Source organism: Cynara cardunculus (genome assembly GCF_001531365.2).
Source record: "Cynara cardunculus var. scolymus isolate 2C chromosome LG 13, CcrdV1, whole genome shotgun sequence".
In the NCBI taxonomy this organism is placed as follows: Eukaryota; Viridiplantae; Streptophyta; class Magnoliopsida; order Asterales; family Asteraceae; genus Cynara; species Cynara cardunculus.
The window spans coordinates 18,399,489-18,420,968 of record NC_037540.1 but is presented as its reverse complement, the minus strand read 5'-3'; the positions used below and the strand labels follow the sequence as shown (position 1 = coordinate 18,420,968).

The window sequence follows — 21,480 nt, the reverse complement described above, 5'->3', positions numbered from 1 at the left end:
TTTGGCCACAAGGCGGGCTTTGTACCTGGTAATCTGTCCATTTTCATCAGTTTTTAACCGGTAAACCCATTTACAATTAACAACATTAGCATTAGGAACAGGGGGCACAAGTGTCCACGTGCCATTCCTATGAAGCGCAGCCAACTCATCAGCCATTGCTTGGCGCCAAACACTCATGCTCACTTATCCTCACATCCGTTTCCTATCAAATATCCCTCGTAAAGTATTCAGATGCACAACCTTTCTTCATGTACCACCACAAAACCGTAGCAAAATTAATCCCTAATCTCTTAAATGTATCTTTTTGGATTATTCTAGTTGTCAAAAAGGATATAAGTGTTACTTGCCTTCCCTAAAAAAAGTATATAACTCTATGGATGTCACTTTCTTTGAAAGCCAACCATTTTTCACCAAGTTGAGATTCAGTGGGAGAAATATTTCTGAGGAATATCATATTTGGTCACAAATTTTACTTCATAGTCACTCTAATCCGCTGGGACCGCTGCAAAACACTCCACACTTTGACAACCCAGGCTACTGAGAACATGTGAGAAGTGTATAAATGAGCCTAATGGGATCCTTGAAACCATACAAGAATATTTAAAGACCTCTTGTAAATATCCTGAAGGACAGAACCTTGTGGTTGATGAATATATACCCCCGCTTCAAGAATGGCATTGATAATATCTAGTTGATGACACACCAATTGTGAATAGGAGATAAAGTGACATATGTGGCCCCCAGTGTGACGATGTCCCTTTAACACTAACCTCGTGCTCTCAAAAGCAAGAAAACAAGCTTACGGTTCTCAATCAAGTGTTGGTCAGAGTATTGATCTACACATGATATTACATGAGAGATTACTCAGCAACGAGCCTGATAATGCTATACTGCGATAACCAATTTGCTATCTGTATAGGCAAGAATCAGGTTTTCTATGCGTGTATAGAGGTAGAGTGTCATCTCGTAAGGAAACTATGTAGTCGGAATCTCTTGCAGTTAACGAACTATTCAGCTGATTCTTAACAAAATGAGTAGGATTTGGCTTACATCGTCACCAAACCCCTTTGGAAGACTCAAATTGACTTCATTTCCATCATAATAGGAATGATTGATCTGTATGTTCCAACTTGAGAAGTGATAAGGTACGTGTATTCTTGATAAGGATATACTTGATTGTCATCTACATAGGTCATCGTCTTATATTAGGAAATTGCATAAATACATGAGATTCTACTTAATTGTATGAAGAACAAAAAATAGTACATTGAATATTTGCACTTCCCTTGCAAATGAAGGACTACATGGAGTGCTGATTACACATCTTATATGAAAGACGGTAAATAAAGCTAGAGACTTGGACCTAGGAACTTGAGAAAGTGGTCTCTGAAACCTACACATGCCAAATTAGGAAACCATCTACAAGATTAAAGAAAATGGTTTGGTGATGATGCAAAATTTAGATAAAACAATATTTATGTAAGAATATTGTTAGTTATTTGGGTAAACAGAAGTTTATTTGCGTTCATATTATTGATTGTATGGATGCAATCAACCTTACATGAGCTGCCTTTAGTTATCGGGCTGTGATGCTTAAGAGTTTCTAGTCACTCTAGATGAGAATCTTACCCATCTCCTAAGGGTCACAATGGTATCAAGCTACAACTATAACATTCCATTCCGAAAATACTCATACCCTGTGATGACCAAAGAAGATTGATGACTTCCAAATAATGATAGTTTGGAGGAAGTTTTCTTTATAATGTTTAAGTGTGAACGGATTGACAAATTTGATCTCGCATTCTCATAGTGGATGTTTAACAATGAAAAAAGAGAAGACAGAAAATGGAAGAAGAACTAAAATGGAGTATAATGTTTACTTTAACTGTCTTTTGTGTTCAATAGGGTGGTTGTTGATCCCTGATCTCTCAATAACACTAATAATTAAATTAAGAATAACCTAATTATGTCGTGTGAATGAATAAAATGACGAACACTCAAGAACAAAATATGAATATTCAAAGAATATACTTGAGTGTCAGAATATTCACTTTATTCCAAAATGATAGTAAAAGCGTTCAAAAGCGTTAACCCATTACAATAGGCCTAACACCTATTTATACTAGAAAGCTAAACAAGAAGATAACTATCTAGAGAGACTATCTAGCAAATCTTCTAGGGAAAGATAAAACTTATCTAGACATGGATAATAAGTAAAACAAGATAAAACTTTGTAGAATTCAGCTGTCGATTCGTCATCTCTAGCTGTCTTCCATGGGGCGTTATTCAACCTTATCTTCAGATCTTCATCGCATGCCTCTGGTTGAGCTGTTGTAGAAAACTCCAAGTGTTGGTAACCAGAGGGACTATGAAGATGCTCGATCCATTGCACCTCTGGTCGATTCATCGCCCTCTGGTTGTATTGAGGACTAAGCTGTTTTGCCTTGAAGTCTTCCATCGGCCTTCTGGTTCTTCATCACTTGTTTCTTCATTACTTTTACAAATGTGAATTATGGGGTCTAACAGTGGTTCTAGTTCAGTAGTTCTTTAAAATTACTGATATTTTTTCGCAACATTTGAGCATAGGTTGATTTGCTACAGTTTTCCTTGATTTGCATAACAATGTGGGGGAAGTGCATAGAGCATTCTGTTTTCTTTCATGATGTTTTCTCCATGGTGATGAATCATAATTTATCTTGCAGAGGTAGTTTGTATAGATTAATCCACCGGCCCAACAATCAACTGGATATTCGACGGCGTTTGAGGATAGCCCTTGATGCTGTATGCTATTTTCTACAACCTACTGTTCTTGGTTCGACTTTGATGCTTTTTCTTGAAAGGTTTAGTCTAGCAATAATTTGTGTATCTTCTGAAACTAAACTTTCAGGCTCGTGGTATGAATTATCTTCACAACTGCACTCCAATTATTGTTCACCGTGATTTAAAGTCCCCGAATCTCCTTGTTGATAAAAATTGGGTTGTGAAGGTAGCATGCCAATCTTTTATGGATTTTGAATCACAATATACGGCATAGTATCCAAATATCATCCATTGTAACTGAGATGTTAATCTGTCATTAGGTTTGTGATTTTGGGTTGTCAAGGATGAAGCACAGCACGTTCCTTTCATCAAGGTCTACTGCGGGGACGGTATATGTTTTTGCCAAATCATACCATGTTTTTACTAACCGTTTTTGCAACAGCCTCTCTGTCTCTTGAGAAAGACATAGAGGTAAGGTCTGCTTACATCCTACCCCAAGATCCAGGCCCTACCTTCGAATAAGATATACTGGGTTTGTTTGGTTTCTAGTATAAACATAAAAATGTATTCATGCTTGAATTTAGTTTTTGTTTGTCCTATCATATCATGATTATTTGCAGATGTTAATTATTGTTTCGACTGTTGTTGCTCGTTCAGTATAGTTAATTTATGTTGCTTTCATGACTTCGTTTTTGTAAGCTTGAGGGCCTTAACTGTAATTTCCGCTGTGAACTTTGTTCTATGCTGAAGGTCTGGGCATGAATACTTATGGCCAGTAGTGACACCCAACCTAAAATAGAAGTTGCTAAGGCCGATAATTCTTGTAGGAACAACTTTCTCTAATCATTTCAGTTAACAATGCAGAGGTTGATGCTCCAAGGTTTATATTAGTAATCTCTGATTGTCCAAGGAACATAGGACGGATAGTCATGAGCAGATGAATGCAAAAAGATCCATTAAAATGTTGTTTGTTCCTGTATGAATTAAGCTAAATTTGCTGTTTGTTTGTTGTGCTAACGACATAAATGATTATTTTACCCCTCAGTCTAGATTAAGCACCAACTAAAATCATTGTTTGACAAATGTGTTGAACGCAAATTCTAAATGATAAAAAAATATATCAATGTAAGCCTTCTTTTAAATAAAGAAACTTGATCTAACATAATGATACAAATTCAATGATATTATCCTTTTCTCCGGATTCAAATTAAATGAGTTTTTCAGGCTTGTACCATAGTTTGTTGATGATTATTCAAATTAAATGATATTAAGCCTTCTTTTTACCATTGTTGATGATTATTCAATACCATAGTTTGTATTGACAATGCAATGTGCTATACCTGTTTGTTTTTCAGGCAGAGTGGATGGCTCCAGAGGTCCTAAGAAATGAACCTTCAGATGAGAAGTTTGTCTCTTTTACTCTCTTCTGTAAATAAATTCGTTTCACGTAAGAATTAGTGTTTCAGGGCATAAAGCTTAGGGTAAAATGCATCAAAATGTAACCAAGTTTGCCTTACAACCTATCAAGTATATCAAAGAACTTTTTCTTATTCAATATAACGAAGTTTCAAAATTTTCTATTTCATACTCATTTTGACGAATAACCGGCCGATCTTGTAACATTTTATGACGTGAACATAAAGTTGTCAGTCAATATATTTATCACCGGTAACCTTTTATCCACCATCATATTTTTTTAATCAGTATGACTTGCAACTTGGCATCAAATGAATGTTACAAGGTCGGTTGGTTACCGGTCAAAATGGGTACAAAATAGAAATTTTGGAACTTTGTTACATTGATTTAGAAGAAAAAATCAATTACCCTGAATAGGAACTAAAGCAAACTTTGTTGTATTTTGATGCATTGAGCCCTAAAGTTTATTCATTTTTATTGATTTTCATGGGTGAACGGTGCAATGCAGGTGTGATGTTTTCAGCTTTGGCGTCATTTTATGGGAGCTTTGTACATTGCAACAACCATGGGGTGGAATGAACCCCATGCAAGTTGTTGGTGCTGTTGGTTTTCAGCATCGTCGTCTTGAAATTCCTGACGACGTGGACCCCGCCATTGCCGATGTTATTAGAAGATGTTGGCAAACGTGAGTAGTCTATTCCTTAATCGTTTCTATTCTATATCATAAATTTTGTAGGTAAAATTATTGAATTTTAATGCAATAGCTTACTCTGGAATAGAGAATTAAAAAGTTGGAGGGCTAGCTTACCAAATAACTAAAAATAAAATAAATTATATCCTTATATTTAAATGTAAAATATTTAACTTATAATACAATTTTGAATCAAACAAATTATACCAAAAAAATGAGATTTTTGCAATCTGTAATTTGACACCATATCATGATTTTTTTTCCCGGGTTTGCAAATTAGCAGTCTATTTTGTTTAAACATAAATTTTATGGATTTTTTTAATGAGGAGTTGCTTTAATTTTTCATTCTCGGTTTGCAGTAAAATTTTCGTCTCACTGCATCACACGGTTACACATCTACTACTTAAAAATGCATCTTTTCCGACAGATGGAGTATTTTATTTTCGTTAATTTCAAATTGGTATCCGTGATATATAAAAAGGGGATGTAAACTACAATCATTGTACACTTTGTCAGCAGTTACCGGTATAGTATTTTAAGACATGTGCTTCGTTTGGTTCCTACACTTTTTCTGCTTCAACAGCCGCTCTACACTTGTGGGTTAGAGATCAGGTTTGCGTACATAATACACCCAAAGCCACCTTTGGGTGTGATAGTATAGGGTTTGTTTGGTTTGGTTTATATGCGTTTTGGTGTTTATTACACAAATGTTGTGCAGTGACAAGCTAATAAGTTTTTTATCATGCAATTCAGAGCTGTAACGAAGTGTTTAAACATAATCCTTCCTATCTTCTACAGGGATCCGAGATTACGGCCCTCGTTTTCTGACATCATGTCCACTTTGAAGCCTCTTCAAAAGCCAATTACTAGTTCAAAAACCGGACGGGGCTAAACCAAGTGGATTGGCTTAAACAGCTGCGTACATTTATTCCTCTGGCATCAGTCGATGGTAGAGATTGGTTTCAAGACAGCCATCCGAATTTGAAGAAATAGTGATTCGTTTTTTTTCTGTTGTATTTTTATCTACTTTCAGCTTGCTCATGTGACCGCCCTTTGTAAATTCATATAACCGATTGTAAAAAACATTATTTCTAGCTGATATATATGACTTAATGATTTGAGCAGCCTTGTACCCTATGCATGCATGGTTGTACATTGTACAGGTCTTATTTGATACATGAGCTTTAATAGCCCTAAAAATCTTATCAGGATTGTAAGATAAGGTAGGGACCATTTGTTTTACATATTGCACCAGAACACCAAGGATAACAACTCCAGATTGCTGTAAGAAAGATGGCAACTTTCTTTCGTTCTCCGCCTGTTGTCTCTCATCCTGTAGTTAGAACTCAGCATTTATCTTCATCATCACAACCTCCGCCACCACTTCCGCCTTCTCAGCCACCGTTGCAACAGCCGCCCCTTATTAAGACTTCACAAGAGCTGCAGCCGCCATTGCCGGTGGCTTCAGCACAAGGTGGTAAGGCCAGGAGTACAAGTGCTGATTCGACTGATTGGATAGCTTCGAGCTTGACAAGAAGGTTTGGTCTTGGTGCTGGGCTCGCTTGGGCAGGTTTTCTAGCATTCGGTGTTGTTTCTGAACAAATCAAGACCCGTTTGGAAGTCAATCAGCAAGAAGCAAATACAAGGTTTGTGTTAGAACAAACCAGTGATCATGAATGCAGTCCTTATCTTTCTGGAAAATTTGACGGTATTTTTTTTTGAAAATTTTCCAATCATCGTCATTCTTTTGTTGCGAAAACGCAAGAACAAAATCCCATCATTATCCAACATTGAATATAATGGTTTGAAAAGTTAATCCATTTTTTTGTTTTGTTTAAACATGCTCTGGTGTTGAAACATTTGTTCAATTGCTACAGAGATGTAGAGATGGAAGAGGAGGTGGTGTTACCTAATGGCATAAGGTACAATCATCCTATACAACATGTAGCATTATTAGGTAAAAAATTGTCTATGGATATACCCTTATATTGGTGTTATTTAGAAGGATAACCTTATTGTGTTAGAAAGATGTATTCTGTTGTTGGACAAATGCATTATTAAATCTGTCAGAAAGTCATGCATTTATACCAAGTTCTCAAGACTCTGAAGAAATAAGTTGGATGATGCAGGTACTATGAGATGAGAGTGGGTGGTGGTGCTACACCAAGGAAAGGGGATTTGGTGGTGATAGATATCAAAGGAAATGTGGAAGATGGTGTATTTGTGGACACTTTTGGTAAGGACAAGAAACCCTTGGCTTTGGTGGTTGGGTCAAGGCCTTATAGCAAGGGAATGTGTGAAGGGATTGAGATGGTTCTAAAATCCATGAAGAATGGTGGAAAACGAAGAGTCATAGTTCCTCCTGCTCTCGGCTTTGGAGACGAGGGTGTGGATTTTGGTACTGGCATTAAGATTCCTCCTTCTGCGACGCTTGAGTATATTCTCGAGGTCGAAAAGGTTTCAATTGCACCATCTTGATTTTATGCATGGAGCCATTGTTTGTATTTGGGTTTATTTGGTGTCGTGGTATGACACTGCTCGATCTCGAAACTCCAAAAGAAGCATGTACTTTCCAGCATTCTTCTTGATCCGAAGCTTCAAAAAATATATAATACAAAAAGAACATTTTAAATGAATTGAAAACTAGTGTTCAGCACCATGTGATTTTCTTCATTAAGAAATAAGTTAATTCAATAACCCACATATTAGATATTAAACTTATAATAATAGATATAACATTAGGAATTTTTTTCAAGTGGTGACACCATTTGACTATAAGAAACAAATATATGGATATTTTTCACAACATCCACATTGGTCTAGCTAATGGTTAGTTAATTGCCTTTCATATGTAAGGTCTTATGTTCAAGTCTTTTATTGCAATTTTTTAAAAAACATAATAGATCTGAAATTAATAGGTCTACAATTTTTTTTTTCATATGTGAGTCTTATGTTCAAGCCTTGCAAACCAACTTTACCAAAGAAAACTTGTGTTCTAATTATAATTTCAAAACATATACAATGACATACAAAAATTGATATGATGACACTTTTTACGATCCTAATTTTTTTTAGAACGAAACGGTGGCCATACCATCATATGCACTACATTGGGTATGTCCTTGCATTGGACCTCAACAGAAATGTTGATAAAATTATATTTGTTAGATTGTTGTCCTTAGCTTTTTGTGACCACCTCCGTCTTGCATCTTTCATTCTCTCATCCGATGTAGATGAAAGCAATAAATTGAGGAAAAAAGTGGTGGCATTCTTTTTTCTATTCACCTATTTTTTTCTTCTTTCATCTACTTGTTATAGTTCAAGATTTATGAACATTTAAATGACATTGTGCCACATCATTTCCTCATGGGTACTACTTATAGCCATAGGTTTCACTTCAGAAGTGGTTAATATTTGAGAAGTAGAAAAGTGATCATAGTCTTTCATCTGGTCAAGATTTATAGCTTTGATTGTGAAACACTGTATAGTCCTCGCATGGTATGCGAAAGATAGAGGGGTAGTTTCGTAGATTCTACAAATAAGCAACAAAACAAGTGCATATGTGAATATGAACTATTTAGTTGATTCACATATGAACCTGTGGGATTCACATATGATCCGTATGATTCACATATGAACTAATTAACTGATTCAGATAAAAACTATGGGTTCACATATGCACTTATGGGTTCACATATACACTTGTTTGCCGCCTAACTGTAATATTTACGAAACTATCTCTATATTTTTTGTTTGACTAGTCAAAACCACAATTCTTGACCAATCTTGATCGTATGAAGGATTGGAATCATTTTTTTACTTCTCAAATGAACCTCTCCCTACTTATGTATATATATATATATATATATATATACACACACACATATATATATATACATGTGTGAATGTGTGTGTATATACATAGAGAGAGACTCCTTCAAATACAAACCTCTAATGTTACAACCTTTACAAACTATTAATGACCGTAGATGCATATGATCAAGGGTTGGCATTAAAACAGTGGCAATATTGAGATTTTATATACCAATAAGGGCACGATGGGTACATAGAAATAGGGCAAAGGGCTTATATGAAATTATGCATATGAAATTCAAGAAAGGAAAGTATGCTCGTACGGAATTTGTATGGACTACAGAAGGATTAACAAAACCATTCAGAAAGACCATTTTTCATTACCCTTTATTGACCATATGCTAGACAAATTAGCATGGAAAGAGTTTTATTGTTTCTTAGATGGTTACTCCGGTTACAATCAAATTTCAATTGCATTGGATGACCGAGAAAATACCACTTTCACTTGTCCCTATGGAACTTTTGTCTTTAGAAGAATGTATTTTGGTTTATGTAATGCTCCTTCCACTTTCCAAAGGTATATGATGTTCATTCACTACAACAAAATCGGGTTTATAGGACACTCCCAATTTTTAAGCGTCCTAATAGACCTCTTTATAGGACCAAAAAAAATAAAGTGTCCTATCTAAAGGCGTTGTAATAAGTTTATATGACGTTTTTTGACGTCGTAATAAGTTTTTTAAGACACTGTTAATATAAAGCGTCTCATTAACAATTTTATATGACACTATTTGGAAAACTGTCATATAAAAACAAGTGTCCTATAAAAAATGAGTTTATAGGACACTTTCTCAAAAGTATCCTATAAAGTTGCTAATGTGACACTTTGTATTAAAAATGTCATAAAAAACTTGTTAAGACGCTCAAATGCGTCATATAAACTTATTACAACACCTTTAGATATGACGTTTTATATTTTGCTCCTATAAATTAAGTTCTATAAAGCGGTCTATTGGGACGCTTAGAGATTGGGGGTGTCATATAAACTCAATATTGTTGTAGTGATTTTTTCTGATATGTTGGAACACTCCATGGAAATCTTCATAGATGATTTTTCTATATATTGGACATCATATAACCTATGATTTTTATGTTCATAAAACTTTAAAAAAATCTTGAAAGATATGAAGAACCAGATGTGGTTTTAAACTGGGAAAAATGTCACTTTATGGTTAAAGAGGGCATTGTGTTAGGACATCTCATATCCAAAAAAGGCATTGAAGTTGATAAAGCAAAGTTGGAGGTGATTAAAAAATTACATGAACCAACAACCGTTAAAGGAATTATAAGTTTCTTAGGACATGCAGATTTTTACAGGAAGTTCATTAAAGATTTTTCAAAAATTTCAAAACCTATTTGTTTGTTATTACAACATGACTATATATTCAATTTTGATGAAGATTGTAAAAAGACTTTTAAGATCTTAAAAGAAGCATCGGTCACTGCCCCTGTAGTAGTTGTAGGGTTTCATCGGGATCTCAAACACGTAGCGAAAAAGTAAAGCAATAACCGGGAAACCCCAAGCCCGGATCCGTTACATATAAAAGTAGAGACATAAAACCAAACCATGAGGGGGAGGGGGGGTTTAGAATACTACCTCAATGAATTGGTGGTTGAAGGCTTGGAGTGTGAGAAATAAATGTAGATCTCCTCTGGCGGTATCCACACGTGAGCACGATTCCGATCCCGAACGGTTGCTTGGCCCGAGTGAACCAAGAACACTACTAGCAATCGATTCCTAGTGTGTGTGTATGTGTGTTTTGTGGCATCAAGAGAGAGAGGAGAGAGAGGAGAGAAAAATTTTGTGGCTTAAACCCTAAACCCTAATTACCTTAAGATTAAAAAGAGTCTCCCTTTTTCTCTAAACGGGTCGGGCCCTTAAAGCCTATGGGCTAAACAATTAATTATTAGCTTTATAATTATTGCATGGGCTTAAAGTAATTAAATCTTGGGCCTTTTATCTTAATTAATTATTAACATAATAATTAATAACACATATAATTACCATAATTATATTTTACATGCAATTATTATTACTCTATTAGAATAATAATATTAAACTTTACAACATGTAACTGATTTGGTTCACAACTAACATGGTTAATTCGAGACCTGCATACTCTTTGCGTGCGACCCTCACAGGTTCATTTAACGTCAGCAATGTTTTCATATGACATGGATACAAAGGAAACTACAGTAGTAACACCTGATTGGTCTCAACCTTTTTGAAATAATGTGTGATGTTAGTGACTAGGCAGTAGGAGTTTTATCAGGCCAAAAGAGAGAGTATTTTCCACCCAATTTATTATGCAAGCAGAACTCTCAATGATGCTTAAATCAATTGCATCACTACTGAAAAGGAATTATTAGCTGTGGTTTTTGCTTTTGAAAAATTCAGATCGTATTTGATGGGCACAAAGGTAATCGTGCATACTGGTCATCTGCCATCAAGTACCTCATTTCTAAAAAGGATTCAAAACCTAGGTTGATAAGGTGGATCTTGTTACTTCAAGAGTTTGATTTGGAAATCTTTGACAAGAAAGGTGTGGATAATCAATTAGCTGAAGGTTGGAAAAACAAGACAAACTTGTACAGGGTGGTGACATCTGTGAAGTATTTCCTGATGAAAGGATCTTCGTCCTAAATACCATAGTACCATGGTTTGCTGATCTTGTTAGTTATTTAGCTTGTGGGATTATTTTTGAGGAGCTAAATAAACACCAAAGAAGAAAGTCCATCTTTGATTCAAAGAAATATTTGTGGGATGACCCTTTCTTATTTAAAATTTATACAAATTAAGTGATTAGAAGATGCATTCCATTAGAGGAAGTGATCTCAGTTCTTAAGCACTGCCATTCAGGACCATGTGAAGGACATTTTAGAGGAAGTAGAACAGTTATAAAAGTTCTACAATCAGGTTTATTCTGGCCTACTTTGCACAATGATGCCAACAACTTTGTAAAAAGTTGCAATGAGTGTTAGAATGGAAGCATTTCTCAAAGAAATGAAATGTCTTTAAGCGAAATTCTAAAAGTAGAACTGTTTAATGTTTGGGGTATAGATTTTATGGGTCCATTTCCTCTCTCCAATAGTTGTTCATACATACCAGTTGCTATAGACTATGTATCTAAATGGGTGAAAGTTATAGCTTGCCATGCTAATGATGCCAAGACTGTCATCAAGTTCCTGTACAAGCACATTTTTACAAGATTTGATACACCACGTGCCTTGATTAGTGATGGGGGTATACATTTCATAAATAATTTGTTGGAAGAAACTCTGGAAAAATATGATATAAAGCATAGGGTGGCCACAGCCTACCCATCCTCAAACCAATGGATAAGTTGAGTTGTCAAATAGGGAGATCAAGGGAATTTTAGCAAAAGTAGTCAAACCACACAGAAAAGACTAGACATCCAAACTGGATGATGCCCTATGGGACTGCTTTCAAAACCCCTATCAGAATGTCTCCCTATATGATGGTTTTTGAAAAAGCTTGTCATTTTCCACTAGAATTAGAACACAAAGCCTACTGGGTCATCAAAGAACTGAACATGAGCTTAGATGATGTAGGAAAGAAAAGATATTTATTGTTATGTGAATTGGAAGAACATAGGAACTATTTCTATGAATGCCAAGCTTTACAAGAAAACACCAAAAAATGACATGACAAGAAAATTCTTCCAAAAGAATTCACAGAAGGTCAATAAGTACTTCTGTTCAATTCTGGACTCAAGTTGTTCCCTGGAAAGCTGAACTCAAGTTGGACTCGGCCTTTTTAGATTGCCAAAATATACCCTTATGAAGTTATTGAATTAATGATTCAGAAAAGGGTACTAATTTTATGGTGAATGGACAACGAGTAAAACCATTTTTCGATCCTTTGGCAATTTTGCAACAACCTCCTCGGGTTGTTGCTTGTTCGATTTATGCAACCTTAGATTTCAATACAAAAATAGAACTTAGTGCAAGTATACACTTGAACTACTATCGTCTTGTAACAAGTAATAATGGTATACGTACCAGATATCGTTTCCACAGAGAAAGCTTTGTAACGTTTTCAAAAGTCCAGTATTTACAAACTAATTTCAGATGACGAATTGAATGGATTTGTTTTATTTAAAATTGGGTGATTTGATTAGCAACTAAGAAAATATCAGTCGTAAAAAGAAGCACATGGTGCAAATGAAACAGGTGATCCAGTAGAAAGATGACATAGCACTCATGCCACAGTTCTATAATACTACATGATGATGTTATAGAACTGTCACAATATCAACTAGCGGATCAGACGGCTTCTCAAGAGTACATACAGACCAACGTGCTATCGATACAATATCATTTATGTTAAATGTCATGAATCATAACACAACACAATATTACCATCATACACCGTAGAAGTATAGTATTTGTCAGATATTAAAGCTCTTTATAGTCTTCTCTTATTACCTCAGGTTTTCTTATTTATCATAACTCTTAAAAGTTAATGCATTTTCATATATAAAATTAGTTGTCAATTAATTCAATGTAATCTTCAATGAAATATTAATCACCTGAAACAAATAGTTAGACTATAATGCTAATAAGACAGCAATGTATTTTCACATCGACTTTGGTCTTAATTTTCTCTTACACCCCAAGCTAAGGCGTTTAGCTCATCATCGCTCGGTTTTTTCTCGCGAATGATTTAAAGACTGAAAAATAAATAAATGATGAGGAAAAGTAAATTGCATAAAATGAAATCCAATGTATTGCAACAATAATCGATTAATTCCAACTTGTAACTAAAACTAGAAAGCTTTTGAAAATGAAAGTAAAAAAAAGGAGATGAAACTTTGAATACTAGAACTTGGATTAATGCTTGAGAACAAAATAGCAATTTTACTTTAGTAAATTCGGTTCTTATTAAGCAAGAAAGCTGAAAGCTAGACAAAATAATAGAAAGAAAATATTAAACCCAAAGGTTAGTGTCTTAAAATGCTTAGCAACAACTCCTATTTATAAGGAGAGTAAGAGTTATACAAGAAGGTATGTCATAACTCATAAGTAGGGGTGCTCATGGGTTGGTTTGATCGGGTTGAAGATATTTAAACAACCCAATGCTTGCGGTCTAAAAAAATCTTAACCCAACCCAACCAAACCAAAGTGCAACCCAACTCAACCCATATAGGTTGGTCGGGTTGATACCTTGGTACATTAAAATATTCTTCTAACCTTGAATTTGTTATTTCTCTACTCATAATTTCTTTTTCATCATCAACCATTTGATACAACTTATCTATATTTCTTACGTATATCACATTCAGTTAATTTTCTCAAATTACATATATATGTTCACAGTAACTGAACATATATACGAATGAGTTATATAAAGATGTGAATAGATTGAAAATATGTGTATATGAAAAGCATACATGATAGTGTAATTGTTTAATGTATATATTAATAAAAATTCAACATTCATATTAAATCCAATAAATAAAAGGATATCGGGTTCATCGGGTTGAATTGGGTTCAAATAATATTAATCCAATATCTACAGTTTGACAATTTTACAACTCGATTAGACATCGGGATTGCTTCGGGTTGAGTTATTTTGCATTGGGTGGGTTGGTCGGGTTTTTGAGCACCCCTACTCATAAGTACAAAAGAAAGGCCTATACGACAAGATAGCCCGTAGCCCAAGCCTTTAATCAGCAGCAACTAATCTTTTCAGCCCAACGTTCCGGCCCAAAGAAAGGATGCGACCGAGACCCACTGCTTGCTCCTATAGAACTGCTGCAGCACCACTCTAGCAAAAAAATCTTGTAGGACTGCTACATGGCCAGAAACCTCAAAAAATTGCATAATTAATAAAACAACATAAGATTATGACATGATACCATTAATATATATATATATATATATATATATATATATATATATATATAGACTTGAGATCATGTGAGACCGATGATTTTTCGTGAGACCCGTAAGACCAATTCTCAACCGTTGGATTAGATCTATAATCTGACAATCTAAACATCCATAAACGCCACGAAATTTCTTAATAATTACCAAATTGCCACCGTGCAATTTAGACCGTTAGATCATTAACTTATAAAGTTAATCAATGAACATAGATTGGTCTTACGGGTCTCACGAAAAACCTTTGGTCTCACGTGAACCCAACCATATATANCAACCCTATATATATATATATATATATATATATATATATATATATATATATAAAAGAGTAGGAAATTACATAAAATGACATAAAATGATTTAATTTAGACATTAATGGACAAAAGAAAAAAAAAATGATGTGATAAGATTAATAGATTAACAAATTTAGAAGCATGGATTTTTGGGTTTTTTTAAAGCCCATGTTTGTAAATAATTTTTTTATACATATAGGTATTATTTTGGTGAATTTTGAATTTTTAACCCATATATTTGTAAACCACAATTTAGCCAAAAGTAAGTTTCCAAAATAATTTGGGCATTTTCGGTTAAATTTGTGTGACTTGGTTGCTGTGTTGGAATTTTTCATCTCTTCTAAAATTTTCTAGAAATTTTTTGAACTTGATAAAATTTTATATTGAACCAAAAATGTGGTTAAGAAAAAGTTTGGGCCTCTTTCTTTTCTTTTCTTTGATCTTTTAATTTGAGCCCATGATTTTAATTAAATAAAGGGTCCAGGTCCAAGTTTGTAGTTGGGCCGAATTTTGCAACTCAAATATCTTGGGTCATTTCTTTTGTATCGGCCCATGATGTTAGTTTGGTTGAGTTGGGATCCCAGCCCCAAGTTGCGGTTAGGCCGAGCCGAGAGTTTGAATGTGGGTCGAGTGCATCAACAAAAATCAATTGGGCTTAGTTTCTAAAATCAAAATCTTTGTCTGGTTTTGATCACCTTACCTCATGCAAGAACAGCCGAAAAGACTCATTTAATCAAACAAAAATTAATTTCCGCTCATTCTGCTAGCGCCAAGCTCCCTTCCCCATAACAGCACCTCTCGTCGGCAATAATAAGAGTCGTCGCTGTTGTTCTCTGCGGCATCTGACTCGCGGCTGCTTCCTTTCCGTACCAGACCCTTCCTATGACCTCCGACCATATGCTTTTGAAATATCTCACCTCTATATTCTTTCATTTCATAAGGCTTCTTGACAAATTTCTTGTAGAACTCCTTGGTGATTAGTGTCGACGAACATACGAAAGCACTAAGATCATCATCTGAATCAGAAGGTTCTGGTTCAGAATCGCTTTGTATTATCAACCTTACTCTTTCTTTTCCTTTTGGTCATGTCTTTGGATGTGCTTTCCTTTGAGCTTTCTTTATCTTCTGATACAAGAGCTAGAGGACTGATATACATTGAGAATTCAATATGTAAGCACAAGTTCTTAGCTAGATTGTTTTCCTTTTATCCCTATATTGAGTCATTTTATTACTTCATTTTTTCTTTTATTAATTATGGAGCTAAAATATGTGATTTACTTGTTTCTACACCATTTGGAGTCTAAAATAAAAAAGGATAGACTATTTGGCGCTATAGCATGCATGCAGTTGGGATCTGATGCTTTTTGGCTTTGTGAATGACTTAACAGGATAAGTTGCTGGATCATTTTGTTTCTAGAAGACTTAGAGCTGAAATTTTTTGGTGTTTAAAAATTGTTAATTTTTTGTTTGGAATTTGTCACAATCTAGTTTCTTTAATTGTACTTTAAGTTAGCTTTTGATGGCTTTGTCCACAAGCTAATCTTTTTTGTCTTTTTGTGCCCTATTTTAGTATAAATAGGGAGGATGGGTTCTTGTTTTGATCGTCCAAAAATCAGCTCCTAAAGTTGATTTCTCTCTCTAAACTTTGAAGAAATTTTAGTTTCTTAATTACTTTTAAGATTGTTCTACATTTTTCGTCATTTACTTTCCGTTATTTACTTTCCGCCATTTATTTTCCGCTATTTACATTAAGTCATTTACTTTCTGCAATTTACATTTATGTATTTACTTTCCGTTATGAGTAGCTAATTTCATAGCTTGGGTGTGAGACAAATGTTGAGATTTTAAACTGAAAGAAAGTAGACATTGTTTTGCAATAACGATGTTCCATTATTTCATTCAAGTTTTATAAAAACCAATGATACTTCTTGACAAGTTGATCACTTTGAAAATGTTAAAGTGTCATAGTCTTAGACATAAACCATTGAATGCACGTCAATTTGAATGATATGAGAGGTAGACTTGAGAAAGTTGCCGACAAGGAGACTTATCATTTATATCTTTCAAACTAATCAATTCTCGACAGATTGGTCACTTGTTAAGGTGTTAAAGTGCGGTAAATTCAGATATGAACTACCTAGAACACATGCCAACTTGAATGATATATGAATCGGCTCGAGAAGTGATTTTTAAGAAAGAGATTTGTTTATCCATATATTTTGAGGACACCATTCGTCACCATCCCTGGTCCTGATACCACATAGAGATATGAGTTGAAAGCTATAATATAGTGCAATGGTGAAAGCCTGAGAGGATTACCCTCAAAATAGATGGTGGAACTAAGTTATGGCTAACTGCTTGTTATAGCATCCCTACAGTATTGTCTGCTGGAATTCGTGTTTGAGTTGAAAGCTAATGATGTTGTTTTTCTTGCATTGATTGATCAAGGTATCAAAATGATCATGTCTTCTTTATGAATTCATCTGGTAATGCCTTGAAGTTGGTGTAATCATTTAGGTATTGAGCTCACTTATTCTTTTTTGTCTTTGCACCACCTTCAAGTTGACTCGCAAGTTCATCCCACCTCTCCTTGGCATTATTATAGGAGTTCAGAGATTGAAAAATCTCATTGGGAAAATGGCCATAATAAGCAATCGTTTGGCCTTGCGATCCACCTCTATTTTTGCAACTTCTTCAGTATCCCAGTTTGTTTCATCTTTAGTGATGTAATAAGCGGGAAATTCAACAGTGTTTCCTACAGTAGGAACACGAGGAATAAGGATTTGTGGAATAAAAGAGCCATTTAGGAACAAATTTGTACAATTTATTGTCCATCCTTTTGAAGAAATTCATCATTTGAATCTTACATTGAGGATATTCATCCCTTTGGAGAGTAGGAGGTTTAGTGAGAGAACCCACACTATAAGCTGAATTCGAGTTTGAATTAGCCATCTTAAGCTCAAAATCAATACAAATGCTCTTCAAAACGAAATACCCAACAATAATCACAGTATTATAAATCTGAAACAGAAAACTATGAAAACAAGGTTTTCTAATTCGAGAAATGTAGATTTGAAGAAAATACCCAGTAATTGAGAAAACAGATCAATATGATAAATCAATCATTTGATTTGAAGAATCAATATGTTTTATACTAATTGTTGGTTCTAGATTTCTCAATTACGGTCTAAACAATAAATGATATTGGCAAAAGCAAATAAATCAAAAAGGGTATGAGCAATTTATATGAAGAACAACAATGTGATATCACAAATATGTAGAAATCACCATTGTCATGATGTGTATTTATATGAAGATTTGAATTACATCATCTTAAGATAGATCATGAGGACCATAAGTACAAAGAATACTTAGCTAATGTGTAATAGAAATCGTACTCATAATGAACTAAGCATGAGCTCCTATTTATACACATAAAAAGGAAAGTCAAAACATCTACCAATGAGGCGAATCCACACGTAAAGGTGCTCTAACAAACTTTGGGCGAGAACGGTTGAGGCACGCAAGCTTCATACTTGTTCAGCAGAGAAGATGTGTTGGATCCACAACTAGATACAGAGATAGGCAGTGGGCTCTGCTTTGTCGAGATATCTATTGGTTACGGCTCTGGTTCTTCTTGAATACAGGTTCTAGAATCCAACACTTGAAGCTTTTTCATACTGAAAGATCCCATGAATTGATTATGAACAAGATATTTAAGAAATCCAATCACAAACAGAATATGAATGAGGAAGTCATCATGTAATTGATTATTCAATAATGAACGAGTACAGAATGAATCTTGAGAGTATCTATACAAATGTATCTATCTGAGAAAAGCTGTTAAGATCATTACTAAAATAGATCCATCAAACCTCTATTTATACAAGAAAGGCTAGGCTAAAGACACAATACATTACAATACAAACAAATGAATATCTAACATGTGTCCTAGTATCTTGTCTTCAATCTTCAATCTCGAGAAATTTGAAGACTACACTTAGACTTTCCTTCACTTTCAAACTCTAGAAACATTGCTTTAGAATTGATATTGAACTATGGATTCATCATTCAAAGTTATATCCGCACTCTTAACTAACTCTGAATTCAAATCTTCAGACTTTCAACTCTTAGAAAATTTGCATAACTTTGAACCAACTTCTTTTTTCAACAATCTCCCCTTTGGTTCAAATTTGTCTATACACATCAAAACCATGTTCTCTCAGAGTTTTCATAAATCTTAACATGATTAAATTCCTATTTTTCAATTGAGCTTGAATTAGGTGAACCATCTTGTCTATAAGGTCCATATTCTAATTTATCTTTTCCTTTTTCTTCTCTAGTAACATTTGGATTTGCCTCAGAGTTCCAGATAAGTACTTAGCAGCTTCAGAAACTCTAAAGAACAACCTTTCTCCTTATCTACAAGTCCTTCAAACCAAGGGCTATTACCATAGAGTGCATAGAGCTACTATATCTAGTGAGGGGTCAGAGGGTCAGGAAAAAGATGAAAAGAGTACATCTGAGAGTTTTGAACCCGAGAATGAGACAAGAGGCTAATTGAGGCCCAAATGAGTGAATACAATCGAGTCCACCGAGAGCTACCACATCTGCTATACCAAGTGAGCAAGCACTTGGAGATATTGAAAAAGGACCTTTGCTCAATTTGAGCCCAGAACCCCATTCCAACCATTTAGAGACCACTCAAGTTGTCTCTGTATTGCACTTATTTGAGTAATCCCACAATCAAGCTTCATCCTTTCAAAATGATGTTGCTTCAAATATAAATGTCCTTTCGCCTCAAGACACGACACAAACCATAGAAGCATTTGTTGCTTCTGATCACACAGTTCTTGGAATACCACAAGATCATTCAGAGCAATTATCTCTTCATGCACAGAATCCCTTGATACATGCCTTATCGACGGGCACACATGTCTACTTTCACTCCTCTGAATCTAAATTTGAGGATAATGAAATAGATGTAGAACACCTTGAGTGTCTCCATATCTAGAGACGCAAGGAAAGGGTGGAAGTCCTTCCAATATCAATACTAAAAAAATATTAAAAGAAGGTTCCTTTAAATTCGAGGCTAAATTAGAAACGTGTGTTGTTAGTAATGTTACCCTTGCGTATGCGTTAATCACAAGCACATAGTTCATGGCATTTGTTGATTCAATACAGAGATCCTTGGAAGATCTAAATTAGAAACATGTGTTGCCTCTATCTCTGCACCATCCATCTCTGCAGCAGACTTCAACTCTTTCACCAAGGAGATCAAAGCTCTATGACAAACTCAAGAACTCCAGCCTCTACTTCTGATTCTATTACAAAAGCCATTCTTCAAGAGTTTGACAACTATTCTCCAAAAGTCCACAAAAATCAACTTTGTGACAAAGACTAAAGAGATTGTATCCGAAGTCAAGAGGCACCTGCTACCACATTATCTCGCAACCAATGCTCATGTGAGCAAGCTAGCAGAAGCACAAGAATCATTATGCAACAATATCCAAGGTAAGTCCCTAATTAAGAGGACTTGATGTTTGGAAAAATGGTCATTTGCATGAACATAAGGGTTAATTTGTTACATTTCTTCACGATTTATGGAGTTCTTTCCTATTTGGTACTTTGTTCATTAAGTTAACGGGAACAAGAGCTGGAAAAAATAATCACAGAGATACAAGAATAAGATAATCTTTAACATATATAACTAAAGTCTCTTGTGGATAGAATCTCAAATTAAATAATCATTCAAAAAGAGATACAAAAATAAGATAATCTTAACATATGTGTGCAAGAACATTATATAACCTTTGTGGATTTTCAATATTGCTCAAAACAAATATTGTATATATGTTGTACAAACATGAATTGCATATGAGCATTTATATAGTTGTAGTATGTTTATTCAACTTGAAAAGTTCCATTCAAATATTTATGATACGGATTTCAAGATTTAATTTTTATTTATTACAATGTGGATTATAAGAAATTGATTTATTTCATAAGAAGTAATCTAATTCAGTTTCTTTAGAGGAATATCATGAGTTCTAGACAAGACTCTGATATCAACTCTAAGTCATACATAATAATTTATTATGTTTATAAATTATACAATAATACATAAAACCTTCAAGTGGTGGGCTTGGATTTATCGCTTCTGCTTATGAATTGGTTTTTTACAACGGAATACAATTCCAGATTAAAATACTTTGATGTTTACATTCCATCAAGCTAATTCAACATTATTCGGAATTATCGACTCAAATATTTGGTAATTCAATATGATTTATATATCCCTTGGATACAATTATCTTACATCAACAAATTAAATGGTGCCTGTTATGATCGGTTATAACTGGTCAAAGTCCGAAAACATCATCAACTAACCATTTATGGCATAACTGATTTCTAAAACAAAATATGTAACTGGTTCTTAAGACCTCCTCCACTTTTAACAAGTCACAACCACGATTTAACCGGTCCTAACTTGTTAACCTTAAATGATTGCTTAACCGTTATCAAAACAATCATATA

General features: G+C 34.5%; 2 protein-coding genes across 2 annotated transcripts in view; both read left to right on the top strand.

Moving 5' to 3' along the window:
- The window catches only part of LOC112524622 (probable serine/threonine-protein kinase SIS8), a 27,851-nt gene extending 21,870 nt beyond the window's left edge, over positions 1-5,981 (top strand). Inside the window, exons 8-13 of the mRNA XM_025134537.1 lie at positions 2,703-2,781; positions 2,888-2,986; positions 3,081-3,149; positions 4,116-4,165; positions 4,685-4,861; positions 5,666-5,981. Coding sequence (XP_024990305.1) covers positions 2,703-2,781; positions 2,888-2,986; positions 3,081-3,149; positions 4,116-4,165; positions 4,685-4,861; positions 5,666-5,759 — 568 coding nt within the window. The 3' untranslated portion in view covers positions 5,760-5,981. The remainder of the gene's footprint in view (positions 1-2,702; positions 2,782-2,887; positions 2,987-3,080; positions 3,150-4,115; positions 4,166-4,684; positions 4,862-5,665) is intronic.
- Positions 5,982-6,110: 129 nt separating this feature from the next.
- On the top strand, positions 6,111-7,503 carry LOC112525090 (peptidyl-prolyl cis-trans isomerase FKBP17-2, chloroplastic-like). Its single transcript, XM_025135045.1, has 3 exons — positions 6,111-6,513; positions 6,745-6,789; positions 6,997-7,503. Exons 1-3 carry the CDS (start codon positions 6,161-6,163, stop codon positions 7,343-7,345), a joined length of 747 nt encoding a protein of 248 aa, XP_024990813.1. The 5' UTR covers positions 6,111-6,160; the 3' UTR covers positions 7,346-7,503.
- The last annotated feature ends 13,977 nt before the right edge of the window (positions 7,504-21,480 follow it).